The sequence below is a fragment of the Carassius carassius genome, chromosome 11, assembly GCF_963082965.1.
Source record: "Carassius carassius chromosome 11, fCarCar2.1, whole genome shotgun sequence".
NCBI classification, from domain to species: domain Eukaryota; kingdom Metazoa; phylum Chordata; class Actinopteri; order Cypriniformes; family Cyprinidae; genus Carassius; species Carassius carassius.
This window is the reverse complement of record NC_081765.1, coordinates 4,173,680-4,196,755: the sequence shown is the minus strand read 5'-3', so window position 1 is coordinate 4,196,755 and position 23,076 is coordinate 4,173,680. Positions and strand designations below refer to the sequence as shown.

Below are 23,076 nucleotides of genomic sequence, written 5' to 3'. Positions count from 1 at the left end.
TTGGATGGTAAAGTTAGTAGAGTTTTTAAAGTCTTAGTGTTCATTTTCATAATATTCGACTCTGTTTTAACCTGAGATCATTTTGCCACGTTTTTTTCATATTACTGAGATCGCTGAGAACTTGTCAACATCGCTAAAAGATATGTTATTATATTAAATGTATGATTGTATCTAATGGAGTATGAAAATAACTGTTTGTTTCCTTTGGCTGTTTGAGTTCCTTTGAGTTCCTCTGGCCTTTGACGATTTGTAAATATTTTGTCTTCCTTCAGTTACCAAGGAATTCGATCTTCCTGATGTTAAAGTCTTTGATGACTTGAAGACAGAGGTGGATGAGGAAGCATTTGAATATCTGTTGACACGACCAGAGCTTGGTGTCCTAGAAATTTAAATTTTCATCTCAGACACAGCAAGTACTGATGGTAAATTGTTTCACATGCTTATAAAGTTTTGCATTTATTCTCAGCATTATTAACCAATACACTGATTTGCATAGGCTAATATGTCTATTGTAAGTCTCAATAGCTGTATAGAATGCTATCAAAGAAATATGAACAGATAATCAAACCATTGACATGGTTTATATTGAAGTTTCATTAAGCTCAAGTTCATTAGGAGATATTGAGGGCACATCAGAGTCTGACTCCAATTAGAAGTCCTCCTGAAAAAAAATAAATAAATCAAGCTGAGGAACATCGTCTTGCCCAAGTAAGGATCACCAGTCTTGTCTCTAAATTACATTTATATATAATGACTTAACTATTAAAGACATTTGGAACTAGGTACTTGTCTTAATTTCTCATCTCTTCTTAATATTACATCATTCCCCCCTCCAGATGATCGAAGATATCCTACAGAGCAACCCTGGAGGCAAGAAGGTTGAATAAATGATTACACTTGTGCTAAAAGTCTGTTAGATGGTCGCAGACGTGTCATGGTGTAAATCTTGGTAGCACATTTGACAAATAAACATGTGTAAGTTGTTAATACAGTGCTTAGTAAATTGATGTTTATGATGTTATGGGTTGTAATTGGTTTATGTTTGTTTGTGTAGAACAAGCCCTTCCCGACATTTGAATTACGAAGGGAATCATCAGTGGTAAAAGGAAAAGATGAGGTTAACACTGGCCTATCACCAGAAGCTGATACATGGATATACTGTATCAGGCTTGGTATGTGAGACTTCAGTTCTTTAAACATGAAAACCTACAAATATGAAATCAAGTGCTATAGTTGTTCTGCAGTAACACAGACCTGTTCCTACAGTAGTTCCTACTGAGGTACCTACTTTGGCAGGTTGATCAAGATTTTGGACTTCAATTTGGTGATGCGACCTCTGCAAAGTTGTTGGAGAAGTGGTCTACCAACATAAAACCAAAGGTTATTGCACAGAGCCGTGGCCTCACACAGAGTAGTGAGCTCCAATTGACCAGTGTGTATATCCTTCTGCAAAGCACTGTCTATAAGATTGTAATGTCCACGCACTCGGCCCAGTGAAGGTATCCAGTGCTGGCTGAAGGTTTCTTGCGTGCTCAGTCTTTTCAATGTGCAAAGATGTCTCCTCTCCACCAGTAAGCTGGTGTGTGGTGGGCGTTCTGGCCCAATATGGCTGCCATCGCATCATCCAGGTGGATGCTGCACACTGGTGGTGGATAAGGAGATACCCCCTGACAATGTAAAGTGCTTTGAGTGCCTAGAAAAGCGCTATGTAAATGTAAGGAATTATTATTATTATTATAAAGTTATTCAATTTACGTTCAATTCTATTCTCGTCAGTCTTGGTTATTAGACAGAGGTAATTGGCTAATACTTTAGATGGCCGCTCCTATGTTTGCTCATTCTAAAAGTACTTTTAATTAGCCCCCATAGATTTGTACACACTTGAATAAAGCAACATTATTTCTAGTCAGAGGTCACAACCACTACTATAGATATAAGCCGACTAACATTACTTTCCCTGATAGTAGTCTTGGTATGGTTATGCCAGTATCATCAGCTCCTCTGTTCTCGAATCGGACGCGTCTGACAGAAACGGTTCTTGACTCGTGAACGAGTCATTATCTGGCTCGGCTCGGTGTTCATCTTCAGTTCTCTCTTCACAGCAGTTCAGTCAGTGTACTGTTTGAGTAAATGAATTACTCCGGGATATTGGTTTGTTTGAACTCAGAGGGAGTGTCAGCCACATTAAAAAAGTTAACAGCTTAAGTCATTTGTGGATTAATGCATATTGGAGACACGAACCGTTTAAAACGATTCAGTTCGATTTGGTGAACTGGTTCAAAAAGATCCGGTTACATTGAATGATTCGTTCGTGAACCGAATATCACAAACTGCTTTGTTTTGAACTGTCTTACAACAGACACGGAAGAGAAGACAATGCTGAATAAAGTCGTCGTTTTTGCTATTTTTGGACCAAAATGTATTTTCGATGCTTCAAAAAATTCTAACTGACCCTCTGATGTCACATGGACTACTTTGATGATGTTTTTCTTACCTTTCTGGACATGGACAGTATACCGTACACACAGCAATGGAGGGACTGAGAGCTCTCGGACTAAATCTAAAATATCTTAAACTGTGTTCAGAAGATAAATGGAGGTCTCACGGGTTTGGAACGACATGAGGGTGAGTTATTAATGACATAATTTTCATTTTTGGGTGAACTATCCCTTTAAATGCTACTCAAAGCTTGTGTTTACTGCATTATCTGCCCATCATGTTTGGGGATCTTGTGTGTCCTAATGATCAGTACTGGCACTTGTTCATGCTATCGATTCATTCACGAATTAGAATGATTCGATTGCAGATGTTCTCAAGTCGACAACTTATTTACGATTTAGTGCGAGTCTCCAGTGAACTGAATTCATAAGTAAGAACCTCAGAATTTGTCGAATCATATTTAGGTCAAAACTGTCAGTTGTTTGTGAACAAAATCTGCTGTAAAGGGTGATCTATTTAAGCCCACTGAAATGCTTGAATGCAGACAGATCAACATCACTGTCATGTTTTAGGGAAAAAAAAACAAAAAGAAACAATAACACTGATTAAATAAAATAACTCATGCACATTAATATTCCCCGCTGCCATTACATTAACAGTTTTATTAAAATGCTACATATGATGTCTGTTTTTATATTGTTTATCAACAGTATACATTTTTATTTTGTTTGGATGAACTAGCCGAGTAGACAGATAAGTACATCGCAGTGTAAGCTTGACAGTGAACATTACTTCATCCTCTCGTCAATGTAGTCCATATCAACAACAAAAATATATCTTGACTCCATATAGTGGTTATTTTGGGAAAATCAGAGGCATTTTGAGCAGTAGGGAGAGGCGTCATGCCCAAAGTGAGGCATGTGCCCCCTCAGATTTTTTAGACAAGTGGATTTTGAATAGCCGATTAATAATTTCTATATTTAATACAATCACACCAGCGTGATTATAACATTCAGTGCATCATATCACCAGCTACTAAATTCAAATCTGCGTTTGCTCCCTGGCTGGCGCTAAGCCAGATAGAGATGCATTTTTACAGCACTGTGCATTAACCAATCACACACGATGCTGTTGAGCTTATGAATGCATTGACCAATCAGAGGTGTTCAGATGAGTCATTGCTGAAATGCCGGTGTTTTCTTCACTCACTTGCTTACTGAATACCTCTTTCTGGTGAATTCTCTAGCCAGAAACAGAAGCTTCAGTGATTTCAATGGGAGTTTTTGAGAGTGCTTGAACTAGACTGTCAGTGAAAATGTTCTTTGATAATATATGTTCTTACTTTCTGCTGCTGTAACCCTGTAAATCCATATATAATAGTCAGAAAAATGATTTATATTTTTTAAATATATTACAAAATACATATTTATAGGTTTATTAAAACAAAATATTAGTATCTTAACTTGTAATATTTTTATTCACATTAACTCAGTCATATTAAAAGTTTTATGGCATGACACCCATCTTGGTGGTCTGTTAATTAAGTAAACAGACAGGTTTTTATGCATAGTTAATAGATTACATTATTAGGTTACTTTGACCATCATCCACTATAGATCAACATAAACTTTAAGGTTGAGAACCAAGATATTTCATTAAATAGTGAATGCATTTTTGGATGTTTTGAATAAAAAGGAAAAAGTAAATAAAACTTAAGTGCTGTTGTGGCTGCTGTGTGTCACAGTGCACTCATGCCACCTTTAAAAATAATGAGTGCATGACGCCCCTGGCAGTAGGATTATAACAAATATGTGCTAATATAAAATTAAATTAAGTAGCCTATATAAAATTGCAAAATCTATCTATCTATCAGTACTTTTTTACTAAAGTACATAAAAAATCGACTACTTTTATACTTTCACTCAAGTAAAATTTAAAAAGGAGTACTTTTAGTGGAGTAATATTTTATCTGTACGTATACTTTTACTCAAGTACTTGAATTGTGTACTAATTATGCAGAATCCACAGGTTTATTAGTAAGATCAAAGGATAGTGTTTTTCTAGAGTCTGTTGCTTTATACACTTCGGCGTGCTCCTCTTGTGTGTCTATCAGAACACTGCAGCCTGACAGATGGCTGCTTTAATAAAGAGCTCCAATAGAGAAAGACCTAAACTGTTGGATCCCACAAACTAGTTGCTACACAGCCACATCATATCTGATCTAACAGTATTGGATTTTTGAACGTGTGTCGGGTATTGCTTAGTGAGTCCATGTACACAATACTCAGTAAGTGCATAGTTGTGCCTCCAGGATGTATTGTAACATATAGTTAATGGAGAAATTCTAAGTAGATTAGTAGTTTACTAGCATTTCACACTTTTGAGGAAAAGGAGAGTGATGTTGTACGAATGAGTCTGAGAGAGAGATTGTCTGGATGGGCTCCAGATTGTTGGTGTGACAGATATGATGACTGTGATAAGATCTGTGTTCATCCTGCAAGACATGATGTGTTCCCTGCGGCTGACACAGTCAGCAGAGCAGCCAATTAGACACAGTCAATGACTTGAGCTCTGCACAGGCAGCCTGCTTCTATCAAATGATCTGATCTACAGAGAACAACAGGAACAATGTCAGAAGATCTTCTATGATTGCTTTGTACTCTCAATGTGAGTAAAATATGTTTCTAATGCACACTGATCCACAAATGTATTTGGATACGTAAGTCAAAGTTAAACAAGTCTGAATGTCATTGCACTAGACTTCAAAATCAAAGAAAGTGTAAATGACTGATTTTCCTCATTTTTGCTCAGCTGGTATTTTGATGGTTTGTCAGTTCTCCTCAATGCATATATTTCTCCTTTTACATTATCATTAAAATATGACAAGTCTGAGATGTATAGTTAAAGAGTCTATTCAGCAGTGAAGTTTCATTAATGACATAATGCTTTATTGATTAATGAGGATAAACAAAACAGATATATCATTATTTTACAGTCCTGACCCACATGTACATAGTAATTAATTACAGCACTTGAGTAGATAAAGTAACTGGTAATAATAATTTAAAAAATAATTTAAAAATAATTTTTTTTGAAGTGCTGCAATAACATGGTTTTCTGTAGATCAAAGTTCCTTATATAACAGTTTCAGAACAAGTCAAAGAGGAGATTTCAGCTTCAGCCTGAAGATTAAATTCATTTGAGCAACACTACCTAGAGGAAATCTGCACTTCCTGAACTTAATCCACCAAAGTGAGTGAAGGCACACTAACTAGACATGACACTATCTGTTCGTGTGCACACATTCATTTGTTTTGTTGCTCATTTGTGCTAATCCTGTAAAACTTTTGATCTTGTACTCGATGATGCATGTTCAGAGGTATGTTTCACAGCCAACACACTGAGTAAAGCCCAGATCAGACTATTCTAACACTCCCACTCCCCAGAACCCTTCAGGCCAATGTGCAGGCCTGCCATCCACAGACAAATAAATAAGAGAAGGCAGCATGAAGTGTTTCCTTTCTAGAATTTTCTTTATGCCTTTCAAGGGCACTTATGTATATGGAATAACGCATCATTGTCTTTATACGTCCGTACTTCATAAGTGCAAACTAGTTCTCTTCTGTTGCTCTCTCTGCCAAAAAGGATCAGGCTTCATGGTTTATGAAAGCTGAGCTCCTTATGTTAAACCGCTTTATAAAGATTATGCTTTTGGTAAACATATATGTCAAAAGTGAGAAAACAAGAAAGGTAAATTATGATGCTGAGGGGCTGAAAGAGAGAGAGACTCGAACTCCCGATCTCTGCTTTGAAGGAATATTCGGTAATTTCCCAACAAAATAACTGATGTCTATACTTCAGATGCTTGTCGATGTTTACAGAAATGCATATCCTTGTGAAAATCTGCTAGTATACTTTGGAACAGAGTGCTTATTATATAAACAATAGACTTCAAAAGAAGCAATCAAATGAAATGCAAACTGAATACAATGGTTTCAGACACTTTACGTTCATTTCAGCTTAATGGAAATTTAGTATAGTTTAAATTTATATTTAATGTAATTTGATTAATTTTGAGTGCTGTTTTGACCTATGTAAGTAGAACTTAAGTACATATTTTAATGCAATTTTTGTAATTTTTTGGCTTTGAAATATGGTTTTGTACTGTCAAATACACTGACAGGCGTTTATGGTTAATGCTGCACTAAAGCTTTCCCAAAACAGAACTGATAAAGTTAAAAAGCAAATGTCAGATGAAAACACATTTGCTGAAGCAGCCATGTCATTTTAGCTTGCTTTTTATATGACTTTGAGCTCTTTTATCATGATGTTTTATAGGACTCATGATCGAGTACTTCACAATGCTGGACCAGGTGAGCTACTGAGCAAGTTTACTCCATTCAAAAAGTTATGCATAGGGAGGTGGTTATATGATTCACACATCAAAATGTATTAGTTTACGAAATATGCATTATGGCAAAATTTTTAAAGGTCATAACATTGTTTTGTGCAAAGAATAATGTAAAATTAAGTATTTTTTAATTGGTTGTCACCTAACTATAACTATAAATAGTTTGAAAAGGAATACCATTTTTTTTTCTTTTTACTTCCATTATCGTTTGTTTCAACCGGATACTACTGCATTTTTGGAGTTCTGCAAAAATAACATATAAATCACTAGTTTACTTTAGTTTACAATCGTTTAGCAACCTTTTCTGTAGTGTCCAATCCAAACCTAAATAAATAATTACCAGATAAATAATTACAAAAAAAAATCATACCAAGAAAGTACATGGGAGGGACGAGATGCAACATGATGCAGTATATAACTGAGTACATTGTGTGGCATACTCTATTCCCATAATGTAACTGTAATGCACTCACCTTCTTTCAAAATACTTTCCGAATGTCTGTTATTTTCTAGCTCTACACTCTTTCTCTCACTGTGGAGGCCTTGCAGCAGAGAAAAGGGTACAGGCATGATCACTTCTAAATGAAATGACCACCAATGTAATGAATAAACCAGAAGCTGCAATTATCTTCTGGACTCATTATTTATTCTGTGCATTGACACAAAACTTTGGATTCAACTTCCATAATTCAATTTTCGATATGATAACAGGATCCTACTTATTGAATTAAACAGTATTTTTAAATAGATAAGTATTTAAATATAATTAAAAAGTATTTTTACACATTTCTAACTGTTCTGTTATCATTTACATTTCTGATTTGACTCGGAAATGAGCAAGTACTCTATTACTGATCTCTGGATCACTCTAGCCTTATTTGATATATCCCATATTTGATGTGTTCATATGTACATAAAAAAACTGAATTAAATATGTTCATCATATACAGCGATTGTGTCACCAGAAGACTTGTGTTAAACCGTTTGGTTGATAAAGAGTACTTTTACAACGTCTTTATGAACTTGTTGAATCATCGAAGTTTTGGTGGAATGGACTTTCAATATAGGTACAGAAACCTCTCAGGTTTGCCTTAATAAACTCCTAATTTGCTGCGTATTAATAGGTAGTTAGGTAGTTGTTAAAATTAGGTGTAGGGTAGGATTAATCTATGCATGCCGCCATTCAGGACAGTGCCATGATACATGCCCCTTGTTTACAAGCAGAGGAATGTACACGCAAGCATCATGCTACTCTCGTGAACGATGGTGGAGACTGACCGGAAGAGAAGAAACTGTTGAATAAAATTTGTATTTTTGCTTTCTGTGTGCACAAAAAGTATGAACTACAGCTTTCTGGTGAACTACAGTTATCCCTTTAAAGGTGCACTAAGCAATAATTGAAAAACACTTTTGACCATGCACAGTGTTGGACCGAGTCCTAAAGCACACTCGCAGCCAGTCAGCAGTAAGTGTCGTGTCTGGTAATGATAGTGAGAAGAGAGCGCTCAGTGAGTACACAGGACGGACATAAGCAGATCGACTATATATAGCAAAAGATGGCAGACAAAAAAATAGGAACATTTTGGAGAAACAAAAAACTAAAAAGAAGGAAATATCAGAGCAGCTTTGCATCGGTGAAGAGAACTCAAGGAGCAGGAAGGCCTGGAATCGGACAGTTGCTTGGTTTCTTCTTGACAGGTGAGTTGCATTGATTTTTAGTTTGAATTACCATAGTAACACACATCGCTTTCACTTATTGATGACATCATACCCTCGGCAGGCATGCATTTCAGATTCTGCCATCATTACTGCCAGGGTATAAATGTGGGCTGGAGTTATCAAAATAGGGACGGGGTCCTGTTGGGGTATGGGCCTGTTGGCTCTGGTGCTTTCAAATATCATCAACTTTGGCTAAATTCGCTTAGTACACCTTTAAGGGATCTAAAATATGGTCATACAGAAAAAGGCATTAATATGTGCTTTATAAGTACTAATAAATAGCTAATATGCTAGTTCTATGCGTCCTAACAAGCGAATAATTTTTAGTGAGAATTGGACGCTAAATGAAAATGTTACTGAACACTAATCAGCATAGAGTAAAAATCACAGGCCGTGTGAAATGGTGATGGACTTTGGTCTGTTCAGTCACAAAAACACACTACATTCTGTAACAGCTGGGATCAGATCAGAGACTCAGCAGTGCACTTCACGTCCAATAAAGACAGAAGTGTTTTTAGGTCTCAGCATAACACACTGGCCATGACCTCTCAAACATATGATATGGAAAGGTTAGACAGGGATATTGTGTGTGTGTGTGTGTGTGTGTGTGTCTCTAAGGTAACAGAAGCAGGATGAGAGGCAGGAAATGAGCAGAACTCCAGACATCTGGCACTGCCATGTCCCCTGACACACACACACACACACACACACACACACACACACACACACACACACACACACACACACACACACACACACACTCTGATCTTTTCCGATCAAAGTCTGCCCTGCTTACTCTTCCACAACACACACATCCACAGACACATTCAAGTGTCATCCACACACACTTACACATGTTCACCTTCACAGACTGAATCAAACCTTTAGTTTAGCCAACAGCTCCTCTGATGAAGTCATCACACTGTGATCTAAAACCAGTCTGTGTGTGTGTTGGCTCTTAGGGCGGTCCAGTCAGCAGTTCTGTTCTTTTCATATTCAAGGTGAGGTAATTTTACTTAAACAGCTTTAAACTGCGAGTAAGAGTTATGCTGAGAGATCTTTATCCCCCAGCACTGCATGAGTTAAATACAGAATTAACTGTGTGAAAAGTGCAACTAGAGCTGGACAACAGTGTTAGTGAACAATAAAGTGAACCCTACTAGCTTTTAACACAAGTGAAAGCTACTGAATATTATTTAGCAGCAGTGGCAAGGCCGACTTACAAATGAGGACAGTGGAAGCAATCAAAAACAACAAAAAGAGCAATGATATACTGTATAAGTGCTATAACAAGTCTCAGTTAGGTTAACACAGTACACGTAGCATGGGATTTTAAATAATATAATAAAAAAAAGAAAACAGATAGAATAAAAAAAGAATAGAGCAAGCTGGTGTTAGAGATCTTACACACACACACACACACACACACACACACACACACACACACACACACACACACACAATTGCATAATAAATGAAAAGAAAATAGAATACAAAAAGATTAGAAAGGTAGTTAGATTTTTTTTTAAGAATAGAATTAGAATAGTGAGAGTCCGTAAAGTGACTTTGTGCTTCTTTGGGATGGCACAATCAAGCAACGTTCACTTGCAGAACGCAAGCTTCTAGAGGGCACATGAGTCTGAAGTAACAAATTTAGGTAAATGGGTGCAGAGCCAGTGTTAGTTTTGTAGGCAAACATCAATGCCTTGAATTTTATGTGAGCAGCTATTGGAAGCCAGTGCAAATTGATAAAAAGAGGTGTGATGTGTATTCTTTTTGGCTCATTAAAAATTAATCTTGCTGCCGCGTTCTGAATTAATTGTAAAGGTTTGATAGAATTGGCTGGAAGACCTGCCAAGAGGGCATTGCAATAGTCCAGCCTGGACAGAACAAGAGCTTGAACAAGGAGTTATGCAGCATGTTCAGAAAGAAAGGGCTTGATCTTCTTGATGTTGAATAAAGCAAATCTGCAGGATGTGGTCTGAGAAAGTCGGCTGATCATCAATCATAACTCCAAGGCTTCTAGCTGTTTTTGAAGGAGTTATGGTTGATGTGCCTAACTTGATGGTGAAATTGTGATGAAACGATGGGTTTGCTGGAATCACAAGCAGTTCTGTCTTGGCAAGGTTGAGTTGAAGGTGATGGTCCATCATCCAGGAAGAAATGTCTGTTAGACAAGCTGAGATGCGAATAGCTACCGTCGGATCATCAGGATGGAATGAGAGGTAGAGTTGAGTGTCATCAGCATAGCAGTGGTATGAAAAGCCATGTTTCTGAATGACAGAACCTAATGATGCCATGTAGACAGAGAAGCGAAGTGGTCCAAGTACTGAGCCCTGAGGCACCCCAGTAGTTAGATGTTGTGACTTGGACACCTCACCTCTCCAAAATACTTTGAAGGACCTATCTGATAGGTAAGACTCAAACCATTGAAGTGTGGTTCCTGAGATGCCTTTTGCCAGTAGGGTTGATAGGAGGATCTGGTGGTTAACCGTGTCAAAAGCAGCGGACAGATCAAGCAGGATAAGTACTGAAGATTTGGATTCCACTTTGTCAGTCTTAGAGCTTTAACAACTGAGAGCAAGGCCGTCTCAGTTGAATGTCCACTTCTGAAGCCAGATTGGTTGCTGTCAAGGAGGTTGTTGTATGTGAGAAATGTAGAGACTTGATTGAACACAGCTCGTTCAAGTGTTTTTGCAATGAAAGGAAGAATATGAAAGTGAAAGTGAAAGTGACGTGACATTCAGCCAAGTATGGTGACCCATACTCAGAATTCGTGCTCTGCATTTAACCCATCCGAAGTGCACACACACAGAGCAGTGAACACACACACACACACACTGTGAGCACACACCCAGAGCAGTGGGCAGCCATTTATGCTGCAGCGCCCGGGGAGCAGTTGGGGGTTCGATGCCTTGCTCAAGGACACCTAAGTCGTGGTATTGAAGGTGGAGAGAGAACTGTACATGCACACCCCCCACCTACAATTCCTGCCGGCCCGAGACTCGAAACTCACAACCCTTCGATTGGGAGTCCGACTCTCTAACCATTAGGCCACGACTTCTATTTGCCCACGACTTCTATTAATATAATATAAACTCCTATTATACAACTTCTATAAGTGTATGCAACCTTACCTGGATAGAAATGGTATACTCATGCATACTCTTTAGCAAATTTCAGCTACATGAAAATGCGCCTATAAAGCCTGAAGATACAGTATTCTATTATTAAAATAAATTTGACTTGACTTGACTTGAAGAAACCGAAACTTCCAAAGCAACACATGACACAGAGAGAGGCATTTAGGATGAAATGATTCACTAGTGGGAATCAGACTTTCCCAAGTTACATATGAAAGACAGAGGATTGCTTAAGACAAACTAAATTACTAAAATTAATTAGACAACATTTTATCAGATTCACAGCAGATCTCTACAGGTGGAGCCTATTTAAAAATAGGTTCGTTACTGCTATTTCCTTTCGGCTTGTTTTCGTTCAGGCTTATCATTCAAAAAAAATAAATAAAACTATCCAGATAAATCGCTCCATCCGGATGGAGTGAATTTGATTGTGATTGGATGAGAAGTATAAACATATACCATTCTGACACCCTATTGGTTTGTACGCAATCCATCACGCCTGTAGTGTTATATAAAAGTTATTATGGGGGGGGCAATCAACATAAAACACAGTCACACATGTATGAAAACTGTTGAAAAATAAAACAAATAAAGAAAAAGGCGATCGCTATAAGTTCCGCCTCCATCAGCTGACAGGTGCGTCAGAGCTTGCACGAGCCGTCACAAGAGCGCGCCAGAATTGAAATAAAAATCTTCAGCTTTTCTTTCACTTTTTTTTGGTGGATCGGCTCATTCTGTTTGTGACACTGTACGCTACAAAAGCATGCAGTTTTTTTACTACCAAGACGCAGTTTCTGAGTGTGAGTTATTCCATAACGGGCACAAACAATTCTGTCCATGAAGAACTGAAACATAAACAAAGGAATTATGATCCATATTACAATGTTATTGCTTCGTTGGACTAAACGTGCTCCATGAGATGTCGTTCAATGGACCCTTACCTTTCTAACTAAACTGGGATTTACAGCTGTGGATGTGTTTATGACTCATTATTACGACGAATCTGGTATGTACTGCTTTTTCATTCTTCATGTTTTGATGTGTACTGATTACACAAATGTAGCAAATACAGTCTTTATAAGCTTTCCATTGAAAAACAGCGAGCTGTCGTTGATGCTTGAGGCTTAGATCTTTATAATGATATAAAGTTTGTCAAGATTAAATTTGTCCTGTTTCATTTAATCTATTCTATTCTATCTATTGTAAATAGACAACCATACAAGGGTAATTGTTACTAAGCCTGCACCTATGTTCTTGTCCATTGCCCTCGCAGATTCCTGCAGCTAAGCTTGGATGTACATTTACATTCCATTAAAGGTTACTGATGACATGCCTCTGAAGTTTTTGCACCATAACAATACTTATAGGCAAATAGTCATCATATCTCTAGTTCTTTAATGTATTTGCATTGTACTAAAGTGTGTTCATTTTCAGTGGTATATATGCGGCTGAAACAGGTAGCCTAGTGCATCCCCAAATTTTCAACATGAACATTTTAATATAACATTATAGTCATGATGGCCTATGGCCTTTAGAAAAATGTTTTTTTGAGGAAGTGGGTTAGTGCACAATAGGCCCCAGTGGCGTGGCCTAAGCTTTTGTTCTTAATGGCATTTTTTTCCCTTACATGACTTTTATACTTTAAGTAGTTTTGAAACCATTACTTTTACACTTCTACTTGAGTGAAAAGCTTGAGTTGATACTTCAACTTCTACAAAAGTCTTTTTAAACCCTAGTATCTATTCTTCTACTTGAGTAATGAAAGTGAATACTTTTGACACCAGTGATGATTGTTGACTAGGGAATGGAATAAATGGTTATATGAATAAGGAAGTACATCTGATTGGCTACTGTGACTCTCAAGAGCCAAGCAGATCTATAACAGGTGTTACGAGCACCGTAAGAAGTAAACTGTCCATCCATCCATCCATCTTCTACCGCTTATCCGGGGCCGGGTCGCGGGGGCAGCAGTCTAAGCAGAGAACCCCAGACTTCCCTCTCCCTAGACACTTCCTCCAGCTCTTCTGGGGGGACACCGAGGCGTTCCCAGGCCAGCCGGGAGACATAGTCTCTCCAGCGTGTCCTAGGTCTCCCCCGGGGTCTCCTCCCAGTGGGATGTGCCCGGAACACCTTCCCGGGAAGGCGTCCAGGAGGCATCCGGAACAGATGCCCGAGCCACCTCAGCTGACCCCTCTCGATGTGGAGGAGCAGCGGTTCTACTCTGAGCTCCTCCCGGGTGACTGAGCTTCTCACCCTATCTCTAAGGGATCGCCCAGCCACCCTGCGGAGAAAGCACATTTCGGCCGCCTGTATCCGGGATCTTGTCCTTTTGGTCATGACCCAAAGCTCATGACCATAGGTGAGAGTAGGAACGTAGATTGACCGGTAAATCGAGAGCTTCGCCTTGCGGCTCAGCTCTTTCTTCACCACGACAGACCGGTACATCGACCGCATTACTGCAGAAGCTGCACCGATCCGTCTGTCAATCTCCCGTTCCATCCTTCCCTCACTCGTGAACAAGACCCCAAGATACTTAAACTCCTCCACTTGAGGCAGGAACTCTCCACCAACCTGAAGTGGGCAAGCCACCCTTTTCCGACTGAGGACCATGGCCTCGGATTTGGAGATGCTGATTCTCATCCCAGCCGCTTCACACTCGGCTGCAAACCGTCCCAGTGCATGCTGAAGGTCCTGGCCTGATGAGGCCAACCCGACAACATCATCCGCAAAGAGCAGAGACGAAATCGTGTTGTCACCAAACCTGACCCCCTCCGGCCCCTGGCTGCGCCTAGAAATTCTGTCCATAAAAATCATGAACAGAACCGGCGACAAAGGGCAGCCCTGCCGGAGTCCAACACGCACCGGGAACAAGTCTGACTTACAGCTGGCAATACGAACCAAGCTCCTGCTCCGTTCGTACAGGGACCGGATAGCCCTTAGCAAAGGGCCCCGGACCCCATACTCCCGGAGAACCCTCCACAGGCCGCCGCGAGGGACACAGTCGAATGCCTTCTCCAAATCCACAAAGCACATGTGGACTGGTTGGGCATACTCCCATGAACCCTCCAGCACCCTGTAGAGGGTATAGAGCTGGTCCAGTGTTCCACGGCCTGGACGAAAACCACACTGTTCCTCCTGAATCCGAGGTTCTACTATCGGCCGGATTCTCCTCTCCAGTACCCTGGCATAGACTTTCCCAGGGAGGCTGAGAAGTGTGATCCCCCTGTAGTTGGAACACACCCTCCGGTCCCCCTTCTTAAAAAGAGGGCCCACCACCCCGGTCTGCCATCCCAGAGGCACCGTCCCCGACTGCCACGCGATGCTGCAGAGGCGTGTCAGCCAAGACAGCCCCACAACATCCAGAGACTTGAGGTACTCAGGGCGGATCTCATCCACCCCCGGTGCCTTGCCACCGAGGAGTTTCTTGACTACCTCGGTGACTTCAGCTTGGGTTATGGACGAGTCCACATCTGAGCCCTCAGCCTCTGCTTCCTCAATGGAAGACGTGACACCGGGATTGAGGAGATCCTCGAAGTATTCCTTCCACTGTCCAACGACATCCCCAGTTGAGGTCAACAGCTCCCCACCTCTACTGTAAACAGCGTTGGTAGGGCACTGCTTCCCTCTCCTGAGGCGCCGGACGGTTTGCCAGAATCTCTTCGAGGCTGACCGATAGTCCTTCTCCATGGCCTCACCGAACTCCTCCCAGGCCCGAGTTTTTGCCTCCACAACCACCCGGGCTGTAGTCCGCTTGGCCTGCCGGTACCTGTCAGCTGCCTCTGGAGTCCCACAAGCCAACCAGGCCCGATAGGACTCCTTCTTCAGCTTGACGGCATCCCTTACTTCCGGTGTCCACCACCGGGTTCGGGGATTGCCGCCTCGACAGGCACCGGAAACCTTACGGCCACAGCTCCGAGCGGCCGCTTCGACAATGGAGGTGGAGAACATGGTCCACTCGGACTCAATATCTCCAGCCTCCCTCGGGATCCAGTCGAAGCTCTGCCGGAGGTGGGAGTTGAAGATCTCTCTGACAGGAGACTCGGCCAAACGTTCCCAGCAGACCCTCACAGTACGTTTGGGTCTGCCGAGTCTGTCCAGCTTCCTCCCCCGCCATCGGATCCAACTCACCACCAGGTGGTGATCGGTTGACAGCTCCGCCCCTCTCTTCACCCGAGTGTCCAAGACATACGGCCGGAGGTCGGATGAAACGACCACAAAGTCGATCATCGACCTACGGCCTAGGGTGTCCTGGTGCCACGTGTACTGATGGACACCCTTATGCTTGAACATGGTGTTCGTTATGGACAAGCTGTAACTAGCACAGAAGTCCAATAACTGAACACCGCTCGGGTTCAGATCAGGGGGGCCGTTCCTCCCAATCACGCCCCTCCAGGTGTCACTGTCGTTGCCCACGTGGGCGTTGAAGTCCCCCAGTAAAACGACGGAGTCCCCAGTCGGAGCACTTTCCAGCACCCCTCCCAGAGACTCCAAGAAGGCTGGGTACTCTGCATTGCCGTTCGGCCCGTAGGCACAAACGACAGTGAGAGACCTATCCCCGACCCGAAGGCGCAGGGAAGCGACCCTCTCGTTCACCGGGGTAAACTCCAACACATGGCAGCTGAGCTGGGGGGCTATAAGCAAACCCACTCCAGCCCGCCGCCTCTCACCATGGGCAACTCCAGAGTGGTGAAGAGTCCATCCTCTCTCGAGGAGTGTGGTACCAGAGCCCAAGCTGTGCGTAGAGGTGAGTCCGACTATCGCTAGTCGGAACCTCTCTACCTCACGCACAATCTCGGGCTCCTTCCCCGCCAGTGAGGTGACGTTCCACGTCCCTAGAGCTAGTTTCCGTGTCCAGGGATCGGGCTGTCGAGGCCCCCGCCTTCGACTGCCACCCGATTGTCTAAGCACCGGCCCCTTACGGTCCCTCCTGTAGGTGGTGAGCCCACGGGAAGAGAAGTAAACTGCTCCCATATATACCAGGTACACCTCCACCTCCTGGTTACCTCCAGAAAACCAATAATTTATACAAAACTATAAATGATAATCACAAAAGGAACCATTAAGAATAACATTCTACCAGAAGGGACACTGAGTGTGTTTTTCTTTGTTAGTGTATGTCATCTCCAATGTGTGTGTGTGATTCAGACAGACAGGATGAGAGGGGTCACCTGTTCTCAGTCTCATGGAGTTAGCGTGGCTGTCTAACCCAGGCATGCTCTATTGATCTGACAGTAATCCAGAGCCATTGCAGAGCGGAGTGTGTGTTACATTATCTGTGTTAAACCCGTAATCCATGGACACATGGTTAATCTCAATCCCACCCCCACACACACCTTCCTCACTAATCACTCTAATGATGGACCCCCGGCAACTGATCCATGCAGCACTGCCCCTCCCACCCCTGATTGACACACCTTCCCTTTCTCTGTGTAACGATGCACACACACACACACTCACACAAACACGCTGCTCCCAGGCAGCTCTCATTAATGGAATTCACAGCCCAGGGCAAAACACAAAGCAAACATATGTTCAGCAAATATGTGTGTTTTGGTCTCTGTGTCACTGTAACTGTGAGCGTTTAATAGAGTCACTGGTGTGTGTGAGTCTTTGATATGATCCATTGTCTGGCCCGAAACTGAAAGCTCATCCAAACTATAAGCTGATATGCCAGGACATGAGAATCAGAGAGAGAAAAAAGCAGGTACTTCTGGTATTAACTGAATAGTTTAGCCAGAAAATGAAGATTTTGTCATCATTTCCTCACCCTTACATGCTTCCAAACGTGTATGACTTTCTCTTTTCCGTGAAACACAAAAGAGGATTTTTAGCAAAATATTTGTGCTGATCATTCATGTCAAACCCTAAAAAACTACTATAAAGTAGTTCATATGACTTGCTCTACATACTATAGCTTTGTGTGAGGAAATGAAATTTACATCTTTTCTGTAGCTTTCAAATCTCCTTCACCCCTTTTGAAAAAAAAAGCACCTAACCGCATTAAATGTACACTTGCAGTGTACTTAAAAGTATATTTATACAGGACTGGAAAATAATATTTATGAAATAAAAGGTTAATTGAGTGTACTTAAAAAGTTTCTTAACACACTTGTGTACACTTTTCAAGGGGCAATTTGTAATTTTTGTAAAGTTTTACTTTAAAGTACATTTTAAAACATTTTGTCATGTCTTAAAGAAGTACAATTATTTTGATGTTTTAACATACTAAAACACACACAAAGTACGTGATAATTATTTTGTCTGTAGTATATTATTAAAAATTCTATATACAATTAATATATTTTAAATGTACTAAACTACACCCGTATCATTAAAAATGTGTTATTGTAAATATATTTAAATACATCATAATATAAATTAAATTAAAGTATATTTTAGATTATCATAAATGTTCCAGCAGTACACTTTAACCACATTACAAAGACAACAGAAGTAATAATGAAATTGCATATAAATATTTATTTGAGTCCTACTTAAAATTCAGCTAATTGCACTTAATATAAATTTTAACTACAATACATTTCATATAATTCATTCAGTTCACTCTTAACATAGTGTATATATATATATTTAAAGTATGCTATTTCCATGATAAATACAGTTTCTAAAACTATCGGAAGGGATTCTTCTGTGTATGTAACTTGGCATAAATTATTTCTCATGTGTCACTTCACCAATCCAATCTTTAAGGTGTTGAAGTACTTATGTATTTTTGGAGTTTGACCACTGGTCACACTTTCATTTAACGTGAAAAAAAAGCAGTTTAGAGGTTCTTCAAAAGTCAATTTGAACAAAAACAGGGAGAGTAAATGTTGGGTCATTTGTGTCAATGTTTTTTGTTCATTATTCATGTCCGCATGTGTGTGTGCATTCGGGAATGGGAATGTTTCAGCAGCAGACACACACACGTGTAAATGTGCGGGTGAACTCACCCTGCTCCTGCAGCCCGTCTCTCTTTCTGCTGTAACTCCGTTTGTCTGTCTTCAGCACAGACACGTCACCGGAGCTGTCCTCTCTGCTGACAGAGACAACCTGAAAAGAAATGCACACACACATGCATCAACAGAAAAAACATCAGGAACGAAGCGAACAAATATAAACAAGCAGATCATAATGAATAAAACAGCAGTGGGTCTTTTGTGTGAAATAATTGAAGTGATTTAATAAGAGCAGGCTGCTTTGGAGCATCCATTAACACAGTGTACGGCAACAGTAAGTGCTAATGCACTGGTACCAGAGCTCTCCCTCTCTTTCTCTCCTGTCACACTCGCTTCATTGTAATGCAGGAAATAACGGAGGCCGTCCTCGCAGACTTCCACACACATTTAATTTTATCTTTGAATAAAAGAGCTATAGGAAAGAATTAATCTGCTTAACATTTCTAAGTACACCCTCCGAAGGAGCGGGCTGTTTTAATCTTACATATGCTCAGCAGAGTTACTGGCAAAAACTGTACGTTTTCTTCATCTCATCCTTTCAACATCAAATGGCGAGCAGCAAAAATTGGATCAGACTTCAAAGCTCAGCGATGTGCTCCAAGTCACAGAGTGGCTCTACTATTTCACATATTGAATTCGAGTAGGATATCAAAGTCCTAGCAAAGAACCTCAGGTCTTTACTGGAAAAAAAGAGGCTCCAACATCTGTAGAGAGAGCAGCGAAAAGACAAATCACCTCAGGGAGAAGTCAGCGTTTACTCTCTACCATGCTTTTCTAGCCTTTTGATTCACTCGTTCTCTGTCTACCTCCATGGGTTCCTCTCTCTCTCTTGCTCTCGCTCTCTCTCAGCGGAGAACTGAATTCTCTGTGAGGGAACTGTCTCTTTTGTCTCAAGGACTGTGCTGTTTGATCTGAGGGTTGCTCTGTGTAATATTCAGTGCAGTCGGGTGACAGTAGAGTTCATATTAACTTGAGCCGCACCAGACTCGCAATTAAAGGACTAGTCTGTTCAAAAATGACAATTCTGTCCATGTTTACTCAGCTCTGTGTTGTTTCAAACCTGTATATTCGAAGGATGCTCCTGCTGCAATATTCCATACCATACAAGCATACAGTGACCAAGGGCAAAAGGACAGGAAGCACCATAAAAGCATGGAAAACCTTTATAGCAGCCCGGAAAAAAGCAGCACGGCAGTTCTACAAACCGTTTCTTTTTTGTGTGTTTAAAATTATACATGTGCATTCTGTAATGATGATATCTGACCTCTTCAACTGGGAGGTAATTGGTGGAAAATCTTCTTTCAGGTGTGGGTTGTCTGAGAAGAAAAGTAATCATTAAACAGTTAGGATTCCTCATAAACTGCAAGTTTAGGATTTCCGTAATTCAGAGAAAAACAGTTTAGTTTGATGCATGCAAGATGATATCATTGATATCAGATGACTGCATTACTGCAAAACTTATATTGTGAGTCTTCTGATTTGCATTGCTCTCTCCTTCAAATCATTGTAAACATCTGCTCTAAAATCAATGTGTGGCACTGAGTGGCCCATGAAATCTAGTTTCATTATATGAACTGCAGACCTGAAGAAAGGCACACAACATTATGTGGAACAGCTCATGTTCTCCACCACCAGGTCCAGCTGCTTCCTTTCATTATACTCTATAGGTCCTTGTATATTTATTTTGTAACCAGATTTTATTGCATTAAATTATTCTTTATTTCATGCTGTATATTTTCATTATATATTGTGCTGTTCGCAACAACTCATATATACTCACAACAACTTATAAGAGTTTCCTGAGCTGTGAAAGAGCAACTGAAAAAATGTTCTTCAGCATACAAGTGACCACCACCACAATATCAATGACATCATCATCATCAAGTTTGTGACAGTCACCAACTGTGACATAACTATTTAATGCAGTAACTCTTGACGCACAAGGATGGAACATTTAGTGCACACACACACACACACACACACACACACACACACACACACTGACGTCATCTGGTACTCGAACCCTGTGATAGCGCTCACACACACCTGCTCCTGTCAGCTAATGAGCATGTAGGTAAGCTTATGAACTTTACAAAAGAAAATTGGGCCAGTTGATGTCAAAATAAATCTATAACGCTTCTCTCCAGCCCTGATGAAACAGAATAGCAAAGTGTGAGGTTTGAAGTTTCACCACTGAGACTTCTGATATAAACAAGCATTGAGAATCCCCTCTGATAAACCGACTGGCTGGAGGATACACCGCCAAACACTCAGATGTGGGAGGGCGGATGAAAACTTTAGATTTACTAAATCTATTAAAATGATTCATCACGATATGATTATCAACAACCTTTCTGCTACATGGGTATATATATATATATTAAAAAAAATCTGTGCACTAAACATAAATTATAACTCCGAGAGCTCATTTTAATTGTGATCAGAGCATAAGGATTCACATTATTAAAAAATGCACAAAAGGAGATTGTAAATCATGTTTCAACAAGAGACTAGTGCTTTGATACATTGGGCCGTTGGGAGAAGTGCATGGTTAAATTTAAGCAAAACAAAACAGCAAAGTAAAGTGAAATGAAGTGAAACGAAGTAAAGCAAAGCAAAACAAAAAGCAAAGCAAAGTAAAGCAAAGTAAAGCAAAGTAAAACAAAACAAAATAGAACAAGGCAAAGCAAAGCAAAGCAAAACAAATAAAAAAACAAAATGAAACAAAGCAAAGCAAAGCAAAATGAACAAAGCAAAACAAAATGAAACAACATGGCAAAAAAAGAAACAAAACAAAAAACGAAAATCAAAACAAAACAAAGCAAAATAACAAAAAAGCAAAACAAAACAAAATAACACAAAAACAAACAAAAAACAAAGCAAAAAAAGAGTAAATTTTGTCCTACATAATACATTTAATAATACATTTTGTTCTTTTGTGTATTTTTTTGTTTGTAGATTTTTTATTTGTTGATTATTGGTAGTTATCTGCATTGATAACACTGATCATCAGTGTCTTCTGAACACTGCAACACATCTGTCAGAAGCAGGATCTGCCGTAAGGTTAAAGACGATCATCTGCTAGTGTTTCTTCACAGAGTGCACGTGTGTGTGTGAGTTGATTTGCACTCAGGAGCTATGATTTAAGGAAGGTGAATGCAATGCTTCCACACGCTCTACCAGAGCATCACTGGGACGTGCTGTAGGGGACCTACTGTAGAACAAACAGATACCTAAACACACAATCATGCAAAAATACACAAAGGAAAGACACACAATGAACACACCCTCACTCACCCAGTCCCAGTCTGTTTGTAGTCTTTCCTGACTCTGTAGCCTCTGTATGCTGTAACAAACATTCACACAAACAATGAATAAAATAACATGTATCATAATTTACCAATTTTACAATCAACAACGAGAGAGTCATAAATCTGATTGTTCAGAAATGTAATAGCACGCCGACTGAGGAATACACATAGAGTGTGTTTGTCCAAATCACTAAAACTAAGTTTGAGCAAAAATAATGGTGATGTTTGAAAACCCTGTTAATTAAAAGTGCCACAGATTAGTATGACTAATAGTGTATTTTGCTTTTTGGTTTCATCAAATGTAATGTAAAAGTTATACATATATTCAGATAAATAGTTTCCTTTGATCAGACACACTAAGTGAATGATTAGGATAAAAAAAACACACAATGAGCTCTGAGTGAGTAATTAGTACTTTATCACTCATACAAATGAGTGTAAACCTCAGAACACATGAAAGCAGCAGCACTGCTGTAAAATGCTAAAGCAGTCATTTATTCCACTTTCAACGAGACGCCCAATTAAACTTCAGGCTTTAATCAGAGCAGATCAGGGTGTGAACACAGGCCTAAACTCAAACACACAAGCCACTGGAAAAAGAGTGAGAGTGTATTTTTGTGTAGTGTTGTTTTTCGTGTTTTGGAGGGTGTTTAGATGTATACTCAACCAGGGGTGTGTTTTCTGCACACAACGTAACTTTCTGCTTACCCGCCATAGTACTATCACTGTAGAAACGAACTAGCTAGTCATGACTCTTTCCTGAAAGCGAATGACTTCGGTCATTTAAACCACATTGATTAAAAAATATGGGACTGTCATTAATGATGTCACAGCTGGGTGGTGGAATAATAATTTGAGATCACAATTAATGTTATCTATTTACAGTTAATTTACGCAGCGGAAAGCCGTTGATATTTTAACCAAGTTATGTAATTGGTTTACACTTTATTCCTGTGTACATGTCATCAGCAGCTTTCTCCATGACATAATTGATCTGAGATGATGCTCTATTGAACCGAGGAGCACTTGACTACTAGTCGTTTTGGATTATTTGATGTTTGATTGATGCTTTCCTTAAGACTCTCTTACACGTT

At 40.1% G+C, this 23,076-nt stretch overlaps 1 protein-coding gene across 1 annotated transcript in view; it reads right to left on the bottom strand.

Moving 5' to 3' along the window:
* myo3b (myosin IIIB) overlaps positions 1 to 23,076 on the bottom strand; it is a 102,968-nt gene that overhangs the window by 21,949 nt on the left and 57,943 nt on the right. Inside the window, exons 21-23 of the mRNA XM_059561317.1 lie at positions 21,969 to 22,017; positions 19,936 to 19,987; positions 18,666 to 18,765 (exon numbers count right to left, since the gene is read on the bottom strand). Coding sequence (XP_059417300.1) covers positions 18,666 to 18,765; positions 19,936 to 19,987; positions 21,969 to 22,017 — 201 coding nt within the window. The remainder of the gene's footprint in view (positions 1 to 18,665; positions 18,766 to 19,935; positions 19,988 to 21,968; positions 22,018 to 23,076) is intronic.